Raw genomic sequence first — 23,944 nt, forward strand, 5'->3', positions numbered from 1 at the left:
ATTTTGTAGTATGAGACAGTATATTCATGTAATGTTTAAGAAAAGTTTTTGTAAATGAATTCCAATAGTTCATGGATTAGGGACCCAATTTTATAGGGCTCCAGGGGCTTCTGTATAGATTATTTAGGTTAATCTTTCTGTCTACCCAATGGAACTCAATGCTCAGTTTAGAAGATACCATAATGATGCTTAGCTTTGCAGTTATCAAACTGTGGATTTGTGTCTCTGCTCCAGAGATAACATGCTTGTTAACAACAAAAATGTTTTTAAATAAATACATAATATATAGAAGTAAGACATCAATCCTATTGTCCCTCTGCAAATTTGTGTACACAGAGTCAATCCCTTACATCTCTCTAAAAGTGAAAAGTTTTAAAAAGTTCAATGAATAGAAGATCGTTGGGGGTGGAATAGATCTGGACAAGGAGAAGAAGTCTGAAGATATATGTGAGAGGGGAGGGACAGGCAGTAGAAACAAAAGTGAAACTGTTTGAGCAGCATATTTCAGAAGTCTTGAGGTCTTTCTGAGTGTAGTCTTCATTGATTTAAGATCTACCATACCATTCTCTCAGTAGAAGGGAAAAACCTATAATGGCAGCAGGTCATAAAAGAGATCCAGTTTGGGAATATTTTAATGAAGTTCCTTTACCTGTGGGTAAGACAGGCATGTGTACAATATGCAAACAGTGCAACAAAGAAATGCAAGGCCTGGTTGCCTGCATGAAACAACATCATGAGAAGTGTTCCTTCTCAGGAGGAAGCTGCGTTGAAGATGATGAAAGGAACATGTCTGAACATGCAGGATCTTCAGGTTGGTAAACTTTTTTTATTTCATACTTCTTTCTTAAGGACTGCCTATCTTCCTTCTGGACTATTCTTGAATTCTTATGTTTGAGCAAAAAATATAGTTGTTACTCTCTGCTACTATCATTTTAGATGCAGCTGTGATAAAATAAATAGCTGAAATAGGTAGATCTTCCTTTTACCATTTCACCTTTAAAGTAGTACTGAATGTCAGTGAATGCAATGAATAATACTAAATGAGCAGTATGGTGGTAGTAATTAAATAACGGCATTGACTTGTTTTGTTTAGGAGAATCTATCCTCAACATACGGGATTCTGAATACGACCCACCTTCAAGATTACCATCATTTTCTATAGTTTCAGAGTTATCTGCCAATGATAGTGTAGTCACATCATGTATGTCACATAGCCACAGTATATCACCTGTAGCAAAAAGGAAAAAAATCTCCATCATCCAGAAACAACCATAGATAAGTTTGTGATAAGAACCAGCAGATTACAAAAAGGCATAATTGATGAAAAAATTGCGTGGTTTGTTTATGCAACAAACTCCGTTCCATATAATTGAGAACCCACATTTCATTAACATGGTTCAGTCCTTAAAACCAGGATACAGTCCACCAACAGAGCAGATATCACAGGCAAATTGCTGGATAAAGTATATGAGAGAGAAATTGAGCAGTGTGCAAAAGGTCTAGAGGGTAAAATTGTTAACCTGAGTCTTGATAGGTGGAGCAATGTCCACAATTATCCTGTTGTATGTGCTTGTGTGACAACAGAAGAAGGGTATGTCTTCCTTGCTGAAACAATTGATACATCAGGAAATGCACACACAGCAGAATATTTACAAGAAGTAGCAGTAAAAACTAAACAAATTATGAAAAAAATTCAAATGTCTAGTATGCAGCTTGATCACAGACAATGCTGCAAATGTATCCAAGATGAGAAGAAATTATTGTGAAGAGAGTGAAGAGAGTCCCAAGCTAATAACATACGGTTGCAGTGCTCATTTGATGCACCTCCTAGCCAAAGACTTCAGTGTTCCAGAAATAAAGGCTAATGTTGAAATTGCAAAATACTTCCGTAACAACCACTTTGCAACAGCTGCTCTGAAAAACATGGGAGGAACTACACTAACTACCACAAGACATGCGATGGAACTCAGTAGTGGTCTGTTTTGAGCACTGTATCAAGAACTGGCCTAATCTGATGACAGTTTGTGAACAAAATTGTGAAAAAATAGATGGCAGTGTCACAGCCAAAGTTCTCAACATTGGACTTAAGAGAAGTGTTGAACATATGCTGAGTACCCTGAAGTCTATTTCTGTAGCCTTGAACAAAATGCAGGGAAATAGCTGTTTTATTGCTGATGCTGTTAAAATTTGGAAGGAACTGAGTGAGATCTTTAAAAGAAAAATATGCAATAACAGAGTTAAATTACAAGCATTAAAAAACGAATGAGACAAGCACTATTTACAGCTCATTTTCTTGCAAATATTCTCAATACTCAGTACCAGGGTCAAACCTTAACTGCTGAAGAAGAGGAGTTGGCTATGACATGGACGTCCAGCAGTCATTCCTCCATAATGCCAACTATAATATCCTTCAGAGCTAAAGGTGAACCATTCAAGAAATATGTTTGCTGATGATGTTTTAAAGAAAGTCACACCAGTGAAGTGGTGGAAGTCACTTAAGCACTTGGATTCAGAGACAGTTGAAGTGAATATCTCACTTTTAACAGCAGTAGCTTCTTCTGCTAGCGTAGAAAGAATATTTTCTTCCTCTGGATTAATTCATTCCAAATTGAGAAATTGTTTGGGACCTGAAAAAGCAGAAAAGCTTGTTTTTTTTTCTTTTCCAGATAACGAACAAATAGGAAAATGAAGGTGAAGACAACTGAGTTAGCTGCAGAAGCCAATGTTTTAAATTTCTCATGTTGACCTGGCTGACATAGTCAATTTAATTTTTGGGTTTTTTTTCAATAAAACAATTTTAACAAAAACAAAATTGATTTTAAAAAACTTGACTGTTTAAATTCAAAAATGCATATGCTTGTTTTGTTAAAATATGATGTTTCCTGTTGAAGAAAAAAATCCAGAATACACAACATTGTTGTTTTAGTTAAATAAAAACATTTAGATGTCTGTTTGGTGATGGTCTCCTCCTAGTACAGCAGGGCAAGAAAATCCTCCAAATATTAACAATTAACCTGTTCACCTCCCAATGACTTTGTAAATAGAATTGGAGATGGTTCACCTCCCGACGACTTCATAAATATCTGCTTCAGTTACCTTTGGTAAATGAAATAACCAATCATTCCTTTTCTGATATAGCTGTAAAACTAATCTGAAAATTTTTCAAAATAAATCACTTTAAAAATGTATAGTGTGTACGTTCTAAAAATGAAACCTACATCTATCTCTGAGTTGTGAAGAATATGTATTAAGGTTATAACAACCAACAAGAATGCACTTTTATGTAGAAATCCATGATTAAATCAAGTCTTCCTAACTAATGTTTAAATCAAATCCACCCTGGCTGGTGGCAGTTTACTCCTGGGGGAATTCTGCGGCCAAAAAATTAAAAATTCTACTCCATAAATTAAAAATTCTATATACAATAGTTTAAAATTTGGCAAAAGTCTGCGTATTTTGTCAAAATAACACAATATAATCATGCCAGTTTAAATTGTTTTGGTAATTTAGTTCAAAAAACCTGTCAGCAAATACATAATATAAGTAATAATTTATTTAAACGACAATACAGAAATGTATTTCTTGCACCCCTCAGAAGCAGTGCAAAGACTTGGGGAAGTCAAGGGTAATGGAGGAGTTGAATGAGAGGAAAGTAATTGCTGGGAGGGAGCCTGGGTGTGAACCTGGAGGGTTGTTGGGTGTAGGTGGGAGAAGTATGGAACAGTTTTTTGGGGGGTGGGGTGGGAGGGTTGTTAGAGAGTCTCTGCCGTGCAGATCCCTAGCCTCTTTAATTCAATTAGGCACATCTGCCCCTGTCCCCATATGTCCCTGAACTCCCACTCAGCCAGCCATCTCTCCCACTGTGAGCCTGCACCCTTCTGTCCCCATGTGTCCCCATTCAGCCACCCCCCATCCCCTTGTGTCCCCGTGCCCACGCTCCCAGTCAGCTCTCGCCCTAGTCTGTCCCCCCACTAGCCCTTCTGAACCCCACTCTGTAACTCCCTAGCAGCTCCAAATGTTCGACCCTGTCCACCCCCCGCATATCCGATGCCTCCTGACCTAGTCCCACAGGCAGGGCGCTGTGAGGACCAGAGCCTTTTGTCTTCCCTTCCTGCAGCTGGGGCTGCTCCCACCCAGGAGCATCTGCTCTCTGTTCTGGTGCCACAGCACCCCCTGGTGGGCAAAAGGCATAACTGCAGCACTTCTCAGCCAAATGTATTTTGTGCTGAGAAAAGAAAATTCTGCACTGCACATGATTTCTGTGCATGTGCAGTAGTGCAGAATTTCCTCAGGAGCAGAGCAGTGGTTCTTTTTTTTTGTTTTGCACCTCAGGAGTAGTCTGCCACAAGGTAATCTTCTGGTTTTGGTGTGTCTTGTCTTCTGTCATCAGCAGGAAACAGCTGAAAGAATGTATCCCCCAGTTTTAGGTAACTTGTTTTTTCTTTCCAGTGACTCAAGGTGAAAGTCAGGGGGAGGGATAGCTCAGTGGTTTAAGCATTGGCCTGCTTTAAAACCAGGGCTGTGAGTTCAGTCCTTGAGGAGGCCATTTAGGGATCTGGGGCAAAAATCTGTCTGGGGATTGGTCCTGCTTTGAGCAGGGGGTTAAACTAGATGACCTCTTGAGATCCCTTCCAATCCTGATATTCTATGATTCTAAGACCCCTTCATCTACAGACTCTGCAAAAATATGGCCCGACCTTTATGATTATATGCATGAGTCTGTTTTCCCATTGCCCAGCCTTCCTTTTGTTAGCCAAAAAATAAGTCCATCGGTTATGTCTTTCTTCAGGCATAATGGCTTCCAAATCAGCTAAGCCTTCCAGGAGAACTTCTGAAGGGTCAGGAAGTTCTGCCATTTTCTCAAAATTTCCTGTTGAGCTAGAAGAGGGCTCAGGCATGTCAGACAACAAAGTACAAATAACCTATGCAAGACTTATTCCAGGATAGTATCTTAAATTCCTTTTTGTTCATTGTGTGTGGAATTAGGTGCAGCTTTGTCTCTAGGATGATGTCTATATTGGTTACTCTAATAATTACTAAGGGCCTGACTCTCCCTTCAAAGGATTGCTCCTTTGATGACAACTCTTGTGAGGGTGGGTCCTTCTGTGCTTTTTCATTTTCTTTCTGAGGCCTTGATCCTAGTGTGATAGTGGTGCTTAAGACACAAACTGCCATGGTCAAGCAGAAAAAGAATCTTCCTATGTCACTGGTTCAGTGCCCCTAGGGGGATGTGACTAATGCTGAAGCGGGAAGAAAAATGCAATCCTTTTTGAAGGGAAGATTGGATTCCATGGTGGATAAGTTCAAGCGGGATGATCTTTCTGTCTCCGCTAAGCGAACTATTAGTCTAAAGATACTTTGCTGTAGGTGAAGAAGAATGGAAGTCTCATTTTAGAAAGCCATCAGAAAGTCTCGAAGACATTCCCAGTCCATTGATGCCATTCAGGATGTGCTGTATGTGCAGATTGAATTGCCGTACTGTAACTCTAACAATGTTCTTGAGGAGCTATAATATACCCAATATGATCATGGAATAACATAAAACTACCCAAAGATTACAGGACTCTCTATCTTGTTACTAATGTTTAAATCATGACTCTTTAGGTTTATCTTTTAAGGTGCATAACAGAAAGCACCAAAGCATCTTTTTCTTGCGTCTTAATATTGCAGCTTTTACTTGTGCCCTGCACTCCCACATAAACTGCTGAGTAACTGTTCAGACTGATAGTCTCTCTCTAACACACACTATTGGATGCCTTTTTAGGCTGGTATCTTTCACTTAACTAGATTTTTAATTATTTGTTGTTCTGTTATAAGCTGATTAAGTTGGTTCTGCATGGATGTGAAGATGAGTTCATTGAACTGGCAAACAAATACCTCGTTAAAATATTTTTAATGGCAATTACTTTGCTCCATTCTGCTGAAAAACTAGTCAATATTGCTCTTTAACTACAACTACCGTTATTTTCTGTTGCTTTTTACACTGAGTAGGTATTCCTATATTGTTTAATATCATCTGTATATGTAAAAGTTTAAAGGTAAATTGTAAGGTGAAATTGCATTCCTGATTAGTGAAAGACTGCAACAAATGCTATATTTCAATTCTTTATAACAAAGTGTGAATTTTAATAGATGAGGAAACTAGCTCCAGGGTCCCCATTTGCATCAGTGTCTCTGTGGAAAGGGAGAAGGAAATCAATAGAAGGGTAAAGTTTTTCTTGTGGTTTTACCACAAAGGCTGTTAATCCAGCCGTTCCATAAACTAATTTTTGGAGCAATATATGTCTAACCTATTCCAAAAATAGCTGTTTGTGAGACACAAAATGCTTTAGCAGTTCACTAATATCAATCATTCCAATTTTAAAGCTGAGTGCTGAAACTTGAAATGACCTTTACACTATCCAACAAAAAGTGTCAAGGATTAAATGAGTTTCTTGTTACTGCTTATGCTTTTTGTATAATTGCCAAATCATACCAACCTTCTGGCAATTTACTAGCTTTTTGCATTGCTATTTACTTAGAAAACAGTGTACTAACTAATAAATCTTTGTGCTTGGTGACGTAAAATAACTTATCCTCCTTTTTCTACAGATGCAAGTAGTAACTGAGTTAAAAAGTGAACAAGACCCAAACTGCTCTGAAACTGATGCAGAAGGAGTGAGTCCTGCCCCTGTAGAATCTCAGACGCCAATGGATGCAGACAAGCAGGCCATTTACAGGTAGTATTATGGACTTTGGTTGTGTCTTTGAAGGGTAAAAAATATTGTTTTGGTGTGTTTTTTTTCTTTTTTTTTTTCTTTTAACTAGGCAGATTAAAACCAGATGAGCTGTAGTTTGCATGTAAACAATGATTAAGTTCAAATAAAATAGTTTCATTTTCAGCTTCTTTACTTAAGGCAAAACATTTCCCCAAATTTAGAATTCCGTTGCATGATCTTAAAGACTATTATGAAGTGGAGATATGTCAGTTATTAAAAACAGATATTGCTGTAGCTGTAATGAGCTTCGAGCTTTAAGTTAGCAATAGTATTTTGTTTAGGTTATTGAGGAATAGTGACTTTAACTCATACTGTCCCGTTATGTTTTATATGTTAGAATTAGCTTCAATAGTATCTGAGGCCTTTCCTCATTTATTTTATTTTATTTTTATTTTTGTGATCAATCCAACCTGTACCACTTTTTCTTTAGGTTAAAAATAAATAAATAAAACGTGCCTTTTCTCACAACTCTGTAATACAAAAATACTTATCTTAGCACTTTTTTTGAAGATACTAATCAGTATGTATAAACTGCAAAGTGAGGGTGTAATTGTAGCACAGATCGGCATATCTGTGTTAGCTTTAATCTAGCTAGTGTGGGTAACAATAACAGTGCACACATAGTGGCAAGGACTTTAGTATGAGCTATCAACCAGAGTACAAGCCCTCCATGGACCCTAGGCGTGTGCTGTACTTTGGTTGGTACCCCATTCTGAAACCTGTGCTGCTATGAGTACATTGCTATTGTGACACGTGCTAGCTAAATTAAAACTATCCCATGTATGCCTACCTACAATCACATCTTCTCTTTGCAGTGTAGACATGCCAAAAGTGCTTCACAAAGGCTCTGTTATTGCCAGTTTACACATGGGGAAATGACACATAAGGAGAGTAAGTGACTTGGCCAAGATCACAAAATGAGTTAATGATAGAATCATCTTAGTCCTGACCTGAGCCAAGTTAGCTAATTTCACAATGAGTCTCTCAAAATATAGGCCGTTCTCAATTGTATCAAACTGTAAGGTGATTTTGTTATATTGAAATGGGGCACATATTGGAGACCAGATGGTTGCTCTCAGGCTTATTTTTTTGTAATTTAAATCTGGTTTCATTCTTTGTGTCAGTGCTAATTGTGGCAAAGTACCCGCTTCTCCTCTGCTGGCTCAGTCCCTTGCCACCTTGGAGCCACAGGCTTGGGCAAAGCAAAAGCCCTTCCCGGTCGCACAGGGTCTGGCTGATCCCTTCTCAGTCAGTCCCTTGCTCACTTTTTCTCTCCTTCTGGGGAGAGTGCAATCTGCCTTGCAGGAAGAGTTTCAGAGTCCTGCTACACCTACTCGTTGGCAGCTACTCTACTTCTCTCCTCCCCCTGCCCCCCCGCTTCCCTGCCAGGGAGGGTTTAAAAAGTCCCCAGCAATTAGAGCCAGCTGAAGCCAATTAGTTCCCTGGTAATCCCTGTTCCAGCTGAACCTTGTTTCTCCATGGCTATCTCCCCTCAATGGATAGGGAGAGGCCTTTTAACCCCTCTGGGACTACTTACTACCCCTCTCCTGGTAGCTAGTTGTCCTGAGTTTGCCACATAATCCATTATACATTGTACTAATACATCACCTTCTACTAACTTACAATTAATAAAATGGCATTTCATAGCTTCATAATTACTACCCTCTCCTGGTAGCTAGTTGTCCTGAGTTTGCCTGGGATAATTGGCCCGGCCTGACCAGCTTCCCTGAGACCAATGTGACTGCACTTCCCGAGTCTATTAAGGCTGTGGTCTCTACGCCGTTCATCTTAACGGGCCAAGTGTATCTATGAGGGACCATCGCAACCTCGACTAGACTTATTAGCTCGCATGGTCCCCCTATATCTCCCAGTTCACACTGCATAGGCTCTCCTAGATTAGGGCATTAGGCAGCAATATGCCCTAGTTCACCACAAGCATAACATCGGTACCTCCCCCCGGGGCAGCCCCCTATTTTTCAGGCTGCTGGGATTTATCCCCCCAGTCTTCCTTCCCCAGTCCTCCAATCTCTCCAGGACGGCCGGCTGCTCTTCCGCCTGCTGCCTCCCCTCCATTTTCCGTCCTGGAGCTAGGGCAAACCGGGGCCTCGGCGCAGAGGCTGGTCTCCGATTCTGGCTCCTTCCTTCCCCGGTGGTTCAAGAAAGTTCCTGGGCTGCTAAGTGTCTCTCCACGAGAGCAACTAGTTCGTCATAAGAGGAGGGATCATTTTGGCGGACCCACCCCCGTATGTCCGGCGGCAACCCCCTCATGTACCTGTCCAATACCAGGATTTCCACCACCTTCTCCGGCCCATGGGTCTCGGGGCGGAGCCACTTCAAATAGCTGGGACCTCGGTGCTTTGTCATCCCGGTACTTCCACTTGTGGAAGCCCTGGGCCCTTAGGGCCGGCGTCACGCCTGCCCTCGCCAGGATTTCCGCCTTCAGCTGAGGGTAATCCATAGCTGCTTCTGTGGTCATGTCAAAGTAGGCTTTCTGGGCCTCCCCACACTGGAATGGAGCCAGGAGACCTGCCCACTGGTCTTGGGGCCAGGCCTCCCACAGTGCCATCCTCTCGAATGCAAGGAGATATGCCTCTGTATCGTCGTCTGTTGTCATCTTCTGTAAATAGTTGCTCGCCCGTAGCAGCCGGGTCCCCTGGGCCCCGTGCATCATCGTGGTCAGGGCTTTCAACTGGTTCACTACTTCGTTCAGGGTGGCTCAATCTTGGGCCGCCGGGCTCATCAGCAGCTGGTTTGTCTCCTGTTGGACCCATACTGACTCACGCTGGGCCGCCACCTGTACTCTGGTAGCCTCTTGTTGAGCCGCGGTGGCCTGCATCAACGCCTTCACTACATCCTCCATTTTTTTTTGGGCGGGGGGGTTTACCTTGCCCTGTGATGACTTGCCACAGAGCCTCCCTCCTAATGCATCCCACTCCTGACACCACGTGTGGCAAAGTACCCGCTTCTCCTCTGCTGGCTCAGTCCCTTGCCGCTTTGGAGCCACAGGCTTGAGCAAAGCAAAAGCCCTTCCCGGTCGCACAGGGTCTGGCCGATCCCTTCTCAGTCAGTCCCTTGCTCACTTTTTCTCTCCTTCTGGGGAGAGTGCAATCTGCCTTGCAGGAAGAGTTTCAGAGTCCTGCTGCACTTACTCGCTGGCAGCTACTCTACTTCTCTCCTCCCCCCCCCCCGGCTTCCCTGCCGGGGAGGGTTTAAAAAGTCCCCAGCAATTGGGGCCAGCTGAAGCCAGTTAGTTCCCTGGTAATCCCTGTTCCAGCTGGACCTTGTTTCTCCATGGCTATCTCCCCTCAATAGATAGGGAGAGGCCTTTTAACCCTTCTGGGACTAATTACTACCCCTCTCCTGGTAGCTAGTTGTCCTGAGTTTGCCACATAATCCATTATACATTGTACTAATACATCACCTTCTACTAACTTACAATTAATAAAATGGCATTTCATAGCTTCATAATTACAATTATGATATCTTCTTATCAATGTCCAATTAAATAGTCATGCTTTATTATACAGTTTTAGTTGTGTCTAAATCTTATACAGTTTTACTTTTTTTTTAATAACATGGATTTTTGGCTAATATTGTCCGTTGTGTTGTAGATAATCTTTTCATAAAACTTATGGAATTGCTTTTCTGGATGAACGGTGGTTAGGTTTTTACTTTTTGGATACCTAACATTATAAAGTAGGAAATATAAAGTAAAAAAATATTTATACAGACCTGATTTTATTATTTGTTTATTCCTAGGCACCCACTGTTTCCATTATTAGCACTATTATTTGAAAAATGTGAACAATCTACACAGGGCTCAGAAGGCACTACCTCTGCTAGTTTTGATGTAGATATTGAAAATTTTGTAAGGAAGCAGGAGAAGGAAGGAAAACCCTTTTTTTGTGAAGATCCAGAAACTGATAATTTAGTAAGTATAAAGTATTTTTATGAAGCAAGTGACACTTCTCCCTTTTATTCCCAATTACTTCTCTCAACTGTTGCTCTCAGTAGATTCCCAAATCTTTTGACCCTACAATGGTGTATTGTTAATATTGCAAGTACTGAATTCTGAAACTAAAGATCAGAAAAAATCTGTAAACTTAGTTTGTATTTTTATCCTTTTTTTCTTATCTACAAACATCTATTGCATCCTTCATTTTGACCACCTGCCTCACATGTTTCAGTACTTGTTTCCAATATGTGCTCCTAAAATGGCTGAGATTGACATTATATTTAGAGATGAGTTAAGACACATACCCACTACAATCCAGTTGACTGTGCAGAGTAGTTTCTCAGAAGACAATCAGATAATTTTTGTTCACTGTTCTATATATCTTATCTAGTCAGATTTTCCTGTTGTGTGTTCTTTGCCCTGATGCATCTGCATAGTCTGAGGGAGGAAAGGTTAGAAAATTGCCCACTAACTTTTATAGATAAAAAGAAGTCTGAGGCCCCATATGCAATAGGAATATAAGGAAATCTTTTTTAAAAAAAATTCAAGTAGAACAGTTTGTGTTGAATGATAAATCAGTTTGAGAAGCATTTCTAAATGATACTCAGTTTGGTATTTGGGGCCTATGTAAAAAGCTGTTCAAATCGAGAGTCCTATAAGGTTGTGTCTGTTTTGTAGCAATAAATGGAATTCTGCCATTTCAGACAAGGCAGAGAGAAGGAACTTCAAATTAGGCAGCTGATGAGTACTTGCAGGTAGAGAGGATCAGAGATTCAGTACCTCTGAAGTCCCAGTTGCTCAGAGGAAGCCTACCAAAAGAGCATTCCAACTTACACGGAAAGAACTCACTGTCTGGTCCAAAAAGGCCAGTGTGACTCTTTTTTGGCATGCATCACACAAAAAATGTTTGACTACTTTATTTTTATGTTAGAGTGAAATACCTTTTCTCTGTATTCTACCTAAGTCAGTGAGTCCTGCTAGCTTCTCACGCACACATGTCAAGCCCAGTTGTCATGGTACAATTCCCCACTCTGAATCTTAGCGTCCAAAAGATGGGGTACCAGCATGAATTCCTCTAAGCTCAATTACCAGCTTAGAACCTGTAGTGCTGCCACCAACCAGGAATTCCAGTGCCTGGTACACTCTGGTCCCCACAAAACCTTGCCCGGGGAACCCCAAGACCCAGACCCTCTGGATCTTAACACAAGGAAAGAAAACCCTTTCCCTCACTGTTGTCTCTCCCAGGCTTCCCCTCCTTGGGTTACCCTGGAAGATCACTGTGATTCAAACTCCTTGAATCACAAAACAGAGAGGAAAATTCACCTTCCCCCCTCCTTCTCTTTCCCCCTCCCAGACTCTTTCTGAGAGAAAGTAATCCTGGCACAGAGAGAAATCAGCCTCTCTCTCTCTCCCTCTTCCCTCCTTTCTCCCCACCAATTCCCTGGTGAATCCAGACCCAGTCCCCTGGGGTCTCACTAGAATAAAAAAACAATTAGGTTCTTAAACAAGAAAAGCTTTTAATTAAAGAAAGAAAAAACAGTAAAAATTATCTTTGTAAATTAAAAAAAAATGGAATAGGTACAGGGTCTTTCAGCTATAGACACTGGGAACACCCTCCCAGCCTAAGTATACAAGTACAAATTAAAATCTTTTCAGCAAAATACCAATTTGAACTCCTTTCAGCCAAATACACATTTGAACTCCTCCCAGCCAAATACACATTTGCAAATAAAGAAAACAACCATAAGCCGAACTCGCTTTATCTAGCTAGTACTCACTAGTATGAACTTATAAGAGCCTGTATTGGAGAGATTGGAGAGAAACCTGGTTGCACATCTGCTCCCTCTGAGCCCCCAGAGTGAACAACAACCAAAACTAACAGCACAGCACAAAAACTTCCCTCCCTCAAGATTTGAAAGTATCCTGTCCTCTGATTGGTCCTCGGGTCAGGTGACAGCCAGGCTCACTGTTCTTGTTAACCCTTTCCAGGCAAAAGAGATATGAAGCAGTTTTGTTCTATTAACTCTTACTTATCTGTTTATGACACCAGTAAAGACCCTTCTCCATAAATTCATCCTCAGAAGTCTGTCGTAGTACGGCTTGCATTGCTATTTCTTGGTAGGGCTATGATTTCAGTGTTTTTAACGATGAGTGTCAGAAGAATGTTGGCTTGTGATCTATGGCATCCACACAGAGTTCCAGACATATTTTTACAAGGTATTATTGCTTGAAGTCCGCCTCATTGAACCTGTTGAAAGCAGGCAAAAAAGATTATTATATTACCTTTTGATCAAGATCTATTTTACTTTGTTTTTGTTTTTTTCGCTTTGATACAGTATATTTATATTCTTCCTACATTGTTGCAAGTTATGTATTTTTACAAACATGACCTTGGAACTTTAGAGACTCAAAGTAGGGATCTATTATATATCTTTGGAGAAAAGATAGTTTCCTATCCTTTGTTTTCTAAAAGTGTGTGCATAAGTATATTTTAAAGATTAAAAGACTATAAACAAAGATTAATGATAAATGGCAATAGATTGAATTGGGGAAGGTGTCTATTGGGATGCCCACAAAGGCAAGTGGTAACATTTTTAGCGGTCTTGAAGAGTCAGTAAACATGTTTCATTTATTAATGTAATGAAATTAGGAAACAAGTCAGGGCAGAAGAATGTTGTAATAGAAAGGGACTTAGATTAATAACTTGGGGGAAGGAAAAGGTGGGAGACACAAGTCAATACATCTGGGGAAAACGTAAATTCTTATTTTTGGGTTTAACAGATGGGAGAAAGCTAAGTTGTTTGGAAGTGACACAGAGGTGATATCAAGGTGATAGAGTGACAGAGAGGTGACAGCAAATTAGACATGAGTGTACCTGGCTGCCAAAAGTCAATTTTGGCTACATATAGAAAGACATGATATCGTGGAGCAGGGAGGTAGGTAATAGTTCTTATTTATATGGCATTTGTGTGACTGTGGTTGAAATACTGGGTTTCTTTCTGGGTACAAGACGAGAAAGGTATTGACAAACTGGAAGGAATTCAGAAAGGATCATCAGAAACTATCAGGGTTCTGGAGGGAGTGAAGTCTGAGGCAACATTGAAAGGGCTTAATACATATTTAAATTAAGTTACTTGTGGGGAGAGGAGAGAATGTGCTGTACTGGAAAAGTTACAGTAGGCTTACTTGGAGATTATATACGTTTGAGGTGCAGAGAAGAGCTCATGGTGGAGGGCAACTCCATGACTAGACTTGAATGAAAGGGAGATAGATAGCTGAGGATATTTCCATTGTCAAGTAGAAAGTTTGTTTTGGTGACTTGTAATTGAACAGAGTTAGACTGGAAGACCCAGTTTGTGTTCAAGAAAGATGGACAAGCAGTTAAGGAGTTAGTAAAATATTTACATTATATTCATTTATAGGCCTTTCAGTGGCACTCCTCTGTAGTCTGAGTACCCCAGAGGCTTTAATGCATAATCAACACCTATGCGAGGTGGAGAGATCTTACTATCCCCATTTTGCAGATGAAGAACTGAAGCACAGCGATTCAGTGGTTTGTCCAAGGTCCCAGCTAGGAATAGAATTCAGAACTCCTGAGTCCCAGTCTAGTGTTTCAACCATGAGATCTTTGTATCTCTCTAACAGAGAGGCAAAGTTTGGGGTAATTTACATAAGAAAAGGTCATTGATATTGTGAAATAATTTGCCCAAGCAAAAAAAGACGAAATGTGTTTGTATCCTATAATGGTTCTGTGGTTAAATCCAGTAGTAGAGTGGCTGTTGCCACCATAGACAAAAATAATGGACAGAATGTGGAAGAGAGAAAATAAACCAGGTCCTTCTACAGGCTTTTTGAAAGCCGCAAGCAGCAGGGGCACATGGTGTTTGTTCATTTTAACTGGAATGTTAATGACCCAGTGAAGTCCTTGTGAAGTACTCATACCACTATATTATCATAAGTGTTGATAATAATAATAACTGCTTCATTAAGAGCTATAATGATATATTCTCTCCCATCATATGAAAAGTATAGCTGAACCATGAAAAACACTGCAGGTTTACTGACATTCTGTAAGACCCACCACATTGTTACCACCATTTTAGATTCCTCTTGAAAAGGAAAGAACCCTGCTGGAGACATTTCACACCTTCAAATTGTTTTCAGTTAAAATATCTTGTTTAAATATGAGGTTCATTGTCAAGGGGGGAAACACATTTAATGGTTTTAAATAGCCAGAAAGATTTCTTTCTGAGAAAGATTGCAGCTATTATTTCAGATTCAGTCGTCTTTGATGTCATGAGTCACATGGTACATGATCTTGTGAGTCTGTCACTTGATAACATGACAGAACTGTAAGCAGAATTCCCTAAACAGACCATTGGTGTTAGTGTCATTTTTAAGTCCATGATCCTAGTATATTGACTGGCAGGAATTCTTATAGTATTAGAATTGAGGGACAGCTCTTTTCTTTCCTCCCTTCTGCCAGTTTATTAGCCTGTAATGCCTCTGTCAGTTCTTTCAGGACTGACAGCAAAGGAGCGCCTGATTGCTGCTGCTCCTATATCAGCCACAGCTTTTGGCTGGTATCTTAGCATTTCTTGTGGGGTATTTTTTTTTTCAGACTTCTATTAATCTGTCTTAGATTCTGTCATCAAAATAAGTAAAAATGAAAGTCATTTTATTCTGCATGAAGTAGATCAGATGATACTGCCTCAAGGTATTTTTAACTTTTTTAATATTAACAAAGACACTGTTTTCCTTTGCCCTCTGCTCCTGGTTTCTTTTGAGAGGAATAATCAAAATCTTTAAAGCTTATTTGCCCATAGATCATGTGGACTTGTTTATGTCTTACTCCAAATACCTTAGATAGGTTCTCTATGGTATGTCTGTTAGCCATACTCCTCCCCTATTTGGGAGCTTTCCACTATGAGATAATTAAGAAGTGACACCTTTGACCAGTGTAACCTCTTCCCCCACCTGTTGGTATTATTGGACATTCTGTATTGGTCGCACGTCAATATACAGTCCAGTCAGTCAAGGGTACCAAAGAAATGAGCAGAAGAGTTAGTCCCCAAGAACCAACCAGACACAGGGTCTTATGTCAACTCTCCTTGAATTATTGGTGTTCCCACAAGTGAGGTTTGCAACTGGTTGCAATGGCAGCCTTTCCTCCCTTATAACCTTTAAAAATATATATTTATATATCCCAGGTGGAGTAGGCAGGATCCTTAATTACAAGGTTGATTTCTCCTCCTCCTTCCACCCACCCCCAGCTTCTCTTCTTCTGTCTTTTGCCTCAGCTCATCCAGGCAAAGAAAGCAGGCACCAACAGGGGCTGTTATCAGGATAGCCCAGAGAGACTCAGACTGGGCCACACAACTGCAAGGCTCCCTTCCCTCCAGTCCAGGCCTGTTCCATTTTCTGTGGACACATAAACATGTTGGGGGTAAATACCAGCTCAATAGTACAGTGTCATCTTGGAATAAGAGCTGAATTAGAGAGAGCCATGCATTTCAGTATTGATTTAAAAGAAGCCACATATTTCAGTACAACAGACGAAGAGCCATGAGCTTGGCCAAGGTGAAAGAGCTTTCTTTTTACTTTGGGGGCTGGGGGAGAACAGCTTTCAGAATTTAGACTTAATGGACAGCAGGTTAAAACAAACTAAAGGAAGTATTTCTTCACACAATGCACAGTCAACCTGTGGAACTCCTTGCCAGAGGATGTTGTGAAGGCCAAGACTATATAACAGGGTTAAAAAAAGAATTAGATAAATTCATGGAGGATAGGTCCATCAGTGGTTATTAGCCAGGATGGGCAGGAATGGTGTCCCTAGCCTCGGTTTGACAGAAGCTGAGAATGAGCGACAGGGGATGGATCGCTTGATGATTACCTGTTTTGTTCATTCCCTCTGGGGCACCTGGCATTGGCCACTGTTGGAAGACAGGATACTGGGCTAGGTGGACCTTTGGTCTGACCCAGTATGGCCACTCTTATGTTCTTATGACTTACTCAGTGTTGCTTCAAGGACTGTTCTGAGGTCACAGTAGCTCCCCAATAATTGAGATACTGTGACCATGGTCCTCAGCAAACCCATATGGCTCAAGGGCAGCACAGAGGCTAATCCACTAATTGCAGGACACTCTGAGCAATCATAAAGGATGGTCTGGGAGTCTCCCATGGATCAGTAACAGAACCCTACAGGTGATTCATACACCTAAACTGGCTGAGATACTCCCAAGGAAGGGGTTGATCAAGTGTACATGGCCTCTAAAGAGTGGTTTGCCAACATGGCAAAGATCTTTTGGGAATGAAGCCGTTTGGCTAAAATGGGAGTGGATTGTGAGCTTTATTGGGTTGCAGAATCTTAAAGCACAGTGATTCAGCAGTTTTTAGTAAATTTTAGTCATTCTGATGACTTCCTATTACTTTGATCCTATGAGGGCTACTCACTTCTTAAGTGAGCGGATGGATTCCTGCATTAATGCTATGCAAAAGATTTCAGCATGCGAAAGTTTAGCAGAATTTACTTGGAATATTTCTAAGAACCACCTTAGTGCACCTATAGTTGAGAGTGACATCTAAATTAAATTTCAGCACTGTCTGATTATTTGAATTGAGAGGATTCACGCAATTGAATCAATTGGCATAGTATCCTAAAGGGTGCCACTCCGAACATCGTCTCATACAAAGACCCTTGAAATCAGTGGAAAGACTCCCATTGACTTCAATGGACTTTGGATCAGGCCCCAGTGAACAACTCTGAAGTAATCTATCCTAGGGAAGATACACATTAGTACTTGTATTCTTTTCATCCTAGATGCAGTGTAATGGTACAACCATTGTTTGCACTGGGTAATGAGATTTCTTTATTGGGTCACGACTAAGAAAGCCACAGGGGCTTACTAATGAGACTTGTTAGCAGTATGTTTTGTGAGTTCTTTTGTTACAGATATTACCAAGCAGAGTATTTAGAGTAGCTCAGATCACCCAGAGTAGTGAACAGGCTATCTGGCAACATTTAAAAAGAAGACTTACCAAATTAGCAGTTTAACATTATCCACTTATTTTTACACCTATTTGAACTGATCCGGAGAATTAAAGATTAGTTAGAATTATCAGTTGGTTGCATTACTCAGAAGCGCACGCTAACGCTTTTCAAAGACAACACTGAGGCGTACGTGTGTTCTTTTGTAACATAATCTTTGATGTGTCTGCTGATTCCAAGGTACTGAGGTGGCCTCTTGCGAGTAGTGTGTCTGACTATATTTCTCAACATATCCCTGTGGGGGACATATGGAGGTGGTGTTGCTAATCCAGGCAGTTATTTATCATATGAGAAGTAGCATAGAAACTCAGAGCAGTCCATGTTTCCTTCATCAGATTTATGGTATTATTTAGAGGCAAGGAGAAGCTTTCCATAGAAAGAGTGATCTTGAGACAAATAAAAGGGTTATGGCAAAGGTGGACAAAATAATGAATAATATATAAAAAATGAATCTGCACACTCCTGTTTACTCTTTCTCATAATACAAGAGCAAGGGATTTTCAGTGCAATTCAAAGGCAACACATTTAAGGCTCATTTTTAAAAACAATTTTCACACAACATGTGGAATTCATTGTCATTGAAGCCAAACTTAATAGACATCAAAGGATTAGACATTTTGTAGTGATAATATGCCTGATATGACTCTCATTGAAGTCAATGGGAGTCTTTCCATTGACTTTAATTGACTTTGGTTTAGATTCAGTACAGTTGCAATAGATTCGATACAATTTTTTAGAAGAAGAATAAACCCTCATCTTTTAGAGCATAAGCTAATCTGATAGGATATCTGAGATGGTGGAGAGTCAGAAGGAAACTTCTTCCATGGGCAGTTTATTTTATAACTGTCCTGCTACAAGGTTTCTTTCAACTTCCTCTCAAGTATCTGATGCTGGCCAGTTTCACTGAAAGGATATTGAAGTCCTATTTCCTGTTTTGTAGTATATGCCTGGGTTTGCTTAAAACAATATCGATGTACTTTTTACTGTCTGGTACCTATGGAGAAATTATTCTGCTTACTGGATTTAACCATTAGTGGATGTTCCAGATTTGTTTCTGCAACTGGAAAGACAATATCAGATGGCTATTGACACCCATAGTTAGGTGACATGTAATAGTCAGTCATGCTGGGGGAAAATAATTCTAATGCTTTGTCCACAGGAAGTTAAGACTGCAGATGTACTTGTTCCATGCGAAAACATGCACATCCCAATTTTCAGGCTGTCGTCTCTTTTTCTCTCAAGCGAATTAAAATGAAATATTATTTTTGCTGTGATTGTATGGAAGCGTTTCTCTATGGTCTGTTTGTTCTCTTTTGGACTATTGTGCTAGAATTTTATTTTTATTCTCTTGTTTTTAGTGTGTCTAGCTCTCACTTTATCTTACATTAGTTTTGTCCTTGCTTTAATGTTAATTACAGTATCACCACTAATCTGAGACAGAGGGTCAGAACTGAGGCAAGGTAACTTATTTCAAACAAGTAAAAGTTTTGATACCTAGGTAATACTATGGGTACTGTCCATCTGATCCTATAGATTAGCATTAGTCAAGCCCTCCAGTGAATGCTACCTACTGTTGCATGCTCATTGTGACTTTGTCCATGAGTGTGTTTTGTTCCTGGTCTGCCTTCAAGCCAGTAGAGAATAGTTTGGTAAGGCTAAAAAAAGTTTATATTTAGGCTGTTTACTTGTAGTTACATCAAGTCTTGCTTTGCCACTGGTTGTTTTGTTTTTAAGTTCTTTGTGCAAAATCCATATTCTACCATTGTGGCATTACAGGACAATTATTTAATAATTCTTCCACCAAGAACAATATACCCTTAAAAGCAGGTGACCTGCTGGTTAAACATGTTCAATATGCATGTTCATGATCATTTATATGGGATTTGGTGGTATTTAAACACAATTTTAAAGGCAACCGCTGGAAGAGGGCATTGGTCTAGAAGATTGTCTGTTGTATACTTTCATAATGGCTCAGTGCCTTTTTTTTTTTTTTTTTAATCACTAGGACTCTGTGTAGTCAAAATATTGAAATCTGGTGAATGTGCATAAATATTTTAAATAACACTTTGAGCACATGGATCTGATTTTTCTGCAGCTTTTCTTTTAAAAACTCAGAAGCATTTGCCATCCCTACAGATAAGGTTTTGGACCGAAGGGCTAGGATTGCCTTTCATTGCTGTGAGTTTTGACATACCACTTTCTAGATTTACTAAAAGTTCATACAAGAAAGAGATCCTCTCCTTGAAGAGTAAGGAAAACTTCAGGCACAATGTAGGTTCCATCCATCATGGAAAACATTGTACACACAAATTTGCCTGTCTTAAGATGCCCTTAACTAAGGTTACTTCAGCCCCTTAGCTTAATTTCTGCCATATGTAGCAAAATAGGTGACTGTTAAATGATCATTTTTGATCACTGGCTTCAGTGCTCTGGCCAGGCAAGCAAATCAATGTACATGGTGAATACGTCCAAAATAGTGCACAAAAGAAATCCAAACTTTATAGAATAAGGCGAATCTTTTGTGAGATCCAGAATAGCAAGTCAGTGTTGTAGATGATGCACTGTACAACAGCCAGCCAAGGAGTATTGTGTCTGAATTTGGCCTGCATACTACTTCAGCATCCTGTATTCACTACTGTACAATCAGTCTTGAAAGACCATTTGGTTTTGGTTGTAGCTTTTCTGCCATGATATTTACAATTCCTGACACTGTTTTTATTCCCTGAGTAGTACCACTAGTTATCCCGGATTGCAAGTCTCCTGTATCAGCAAAGAGTACAAGATTTGTTATCGTGCGCAAATCAGATTTCACCATCTCTTGCTCAGTTACTTACCTGTCCGTTGATTCATCAGCAAGCACAGTAACAAAGCTATCTATTTGTATATATTTCTGAGGCACTTCCTGAAGAGACTTTGCATTTGTAAAGTCTTCCATGCTATAGTTATTAATATGATTTGATCTAGGACAAGGGTGGGCAAACTTTTTGGCCTGGGTATGGAAATTGTATGGCGGGCCATGAATGCTCATGAAATTCGGGATTGGGGTGCGGGAGAGGGTGAGGGCTCTAACCTGGGGTGCGGGTTCTAGGATGCAGGAGCAGTTCAGAGGGTGGGAGGGGGATCAGGGCTGAGACAGGGGGTTGGGGCGCTGGAGGGGTTCAGGGACGCAGGCTCCGGATGGTGGTTACCTCAAGCAGCTCCCGGCAGCAGTGGCATATTCCCCTCAAACTCCTACACGGAGGTGTGGCCAGGTGGCTCTGTGCGCTGCCCTATCCACCGGCACCGCCCCTACAGCTCCCATCAACTGCTGTTCCCAACTGATGGGAGCTGCGGGGGCAGTGCTTGGGGTGAGAGCAGCATGTGGAGCCCCCTGGCTGTTCCTATGTGTAGGAGCTGGAGTGGAGACATGCTGCTGCTTCTGCTTCTGGGAGCCGCATGTAGCAGGGCAAGCCCTGGACCCTGTTCCCCAGCTGGAGCGCAAGGGCTGGGTTAAAACATCTGAAGGGCCGGATGCAGCCCCCAGGCCATAGTCTGCTCACCCCAATCTAGGATTAAGGACACTTTTGGCCTTCAAATAGCAAAATCTCAGAATCCATAGAACTAAAATCTTGTTTAGTGACTGTAAAGAGTGTTAAACAAGGTGACAAACTGTTGGATCTCCTTATTTAACACTTTACAGAAAATTATATAGTAATAGGTTCTCATTGGGGGCAAAACAGCTTGTTTTCTGCCTCAGTGTATTTTGCATGAGCAGCAGAGAAATCATGTATGTGTAGCAAATCAATTCTAAAGGTTTTTCACCCACTTACAAGAAGAGTTCTCTTATCAGAGAGATACGTTTTCTGCAAATTACACAGAACATTTCATCTTTCTGACATGAAATACATCAGTAGTAGCTTTTAATTAATTCTGGAAATTGCATTTAACTCTAAGTATCTCATTCTTCTTGTGTGTTATGTGCTTTATTCTTACTTGGCCCGGGGCCTTCTATATTGCGCTCTGCTGATGCTGGTTTTTTACCCCAAAACCATTGTGTTCAATGTCTTCCAGACACTTTTCAGATTTGTTTAAAATTAGGTGCGTAGATAGTCTTTACACTAATGTTTCTTAAGTAAATCAAGGATTGCTGTGAAAAATCAGACGACCTGTCCTTAGTAGCAGTAAATTTGCAGTTTGAAGGCTGCAACAGAGTATTAGAGAGAGATCATCTCCATTCTAAATAAAATCAAATTGTGTTTAGCAGCAGCAAGTAATGAAAATTTTAGTTAGTTTGAGTAAACTGTAAGCTCTATGGGGACAGGGGCAGACTTTGTTAGGTACATCTAGTGCTTAGCACAATGGTGTCGATCTCTGACTGAGGCCTCTAATGCTGCTACAATATAAATAATAATACACAGACTACGTTGGCTCAGCTGAAAAATTAAACTATTGCTTCCCTTTTTGGCAAAGATTCCTGACTGCCTTTGAACTATCTGACTGCAGCACAGACCTCTGATCAGAGCACTTATATCCAACACATTATCCTCAGATATGCTCAGTAGTGTGCTTTTTCCCTTGTATCAGCCCCTTTTCCCAAAGCATTGCATATCTGGCTGACAGCAGCTAGGCCCTTCCCTCTGCCCAGCATCTTCTCCCCTCCACTCTCACTAGTAGTGGTGTTACTGCTCCCCTCTGTCCCTGCTCTTGAGGCAACTTAGTTCTTTCTGATCCCCTTTCCCATCCATCTGTCCTCTGACTAGGGAGTATGCTGCTGTGTCTGATGTCATTCTGGCTCTCCTCATGTTCTTGTTTGGTGAACAGGAAGTCTGATGCTTTTACTTGCCCAAATAACAATTCAGCCTGTCTAAGGCTTCTGGGTGATAGGTTTTCCCCTGCCTACCACAGGATTTTTTTTATATTTTGTACATTATAAGTAATACAGTTCTGTAGGCCGGATAAGTTTACACATGCATTCCCATTGTCTTCAAATTATCCCCTGAGTGTCACCAGTTCAACCTTCTTACCTTCAGTGAGTTTGTACTGGGATAACAGATTGGAGCTTTGTGAGCAATCCTGTTGATGCACAAGGTGAAATAGGGTGAGCTGAGGATTCTTTCTTAGATGTGTTAGCTCTGCAAACTGGCATAAAAAGCAGAAAAACAATGCATTTTTGTTACTAAAGTCAGCAGATATGGCTGAATACACATAGGAGCAGATCTGTTGAGTAAGATATCAGTTTTCTGTAGTCTTGCTTTGAAATAGAACTGCATTTTAAAGTATATGATTATAAATATGTTTATATCCAAAGGATGTCATGAATGGTTATTTCTATTTATTTATTTGTTTGTTTATTTGCTTGCTGACAGGCTCTGTTCTTGTCTAAGAACTGAAAGTTCCTCTCCCACTTTTTCACTTTCACAGCTCTGTTCTTGAGGCCTTATGTTGCTGCCAATGTCCTTTTAGGTAATAGGACAGCATTAATTGGCCACCTGAGTTGCCGAGTAATAGGCAGCACTCCTCCTCAGCAAGGCTTGCATAGCACTTATGGTTTCTTCTGATCCAGGGAGTAAGGGAACGGAACTGAAGAATTGAACTCATTCTTCTGGGTATAGTTCAGAGTACTATTGTTCACCACACCGGCCTGAACCATTTTTTTTTTTAAAATTGTACAGTAATATAGACTGTGGCCAAGACAAGAAAAATCCTATGCTGTATTTGTGTTTGTTCTGTCTTGTTTGGCAGTTTACCTAAGCAGTGGATCAACACAGGATTTTGTTCTAAACACATGCCTTTCACACTCCAGTAAAATACAGCCTGGGAAAGAGTATTGTGAGCAGCCTTCTGCATCAGTAATTCTGTGTTCTGGTAATTGAAATAGTATATTCTTACACGTTTTTAAAGTTTGCCCTTTATTAATTATTCATGCAAGTAATAGTGTTTTCTTGCCTTGTTTCTAAGTCTTTTTTTCATCTTTCTCTCTAGATGGTAAAGGCAATCCAGGTTCTACGTATTCATCTGCTTGAGCTAGAAAAGGTTAATGAACTCTGCAAGGATTTCTGTAGTCGTTACATTGCCTGTCTGAAAACTAAAATGAACAGTGAAACTCTACTAAGTGGAGAACCTGGAAGTCCTTATTCACCTGTACCATCGCAGGTACATTTCAAGTTAATTTAAATGAGCTTTTGCTTAGAAATACCACAAAAT

At 40.5% G+C, this 23,944-nt stretch overlaps 1 protein-coding gene across 12 annotated transcripts in view; it reads left to right on the forward strand.

Annotated features, from left to right (window-relative positions):
• The window catches only part of PKNOX1 (PBX/knotted 1 homeobox 1), a 284,239-nt gene that overhangs the window by 247,149 nt on the left and 13,146 nt on the right, over window positions 1–23,944 (forward strand). For 8 of the 12 annotated variants that reach the window (XM_050936623.1, XM_050936624.1, XM_050936625.1 and 5 more), the window contains 4 exons: window positions 755–811; window positions 6,592–6,719; window positions 10,518–10,689; window positions 23,723–23,893. In XM_050936623.1, coding sequence (XP_050792580.1) covers window positions 755–811; window positions 6,592–6,719; window positions 10,518–10,689; window positions 23,723–23,893 — 528 coding nt within the window. Of the gene's footprint in view, window positions 1–664; window positions 812–6,591; window positions 6,720–10,517; window positions 10,690–23,722; window positions 23,894–23,944 lie in introns of all 12 variants that reach the window. The other 4 variants (XM_050936628.1, XM_050936633.1, XM_050936631.1 and 1 more) reach the window with 2 other exon arrangements.

The sequence above is a fragment of the Gopherus flavomarginatus genome, chromosome 1, assembly GCF_025201925.1.
Source record: "Gopherus flavomarginatus isolate rGopFla2 chromosome 1, rGopFla2.mat.asm, whole genome shotgun sequence".
In the NCBI taxonomy this organism is placed as follows: Eukaryota; Metazoa; Chordata; order Testudines; family Testudinidae; genus Gopherus; species Gopherus flavomarginatus.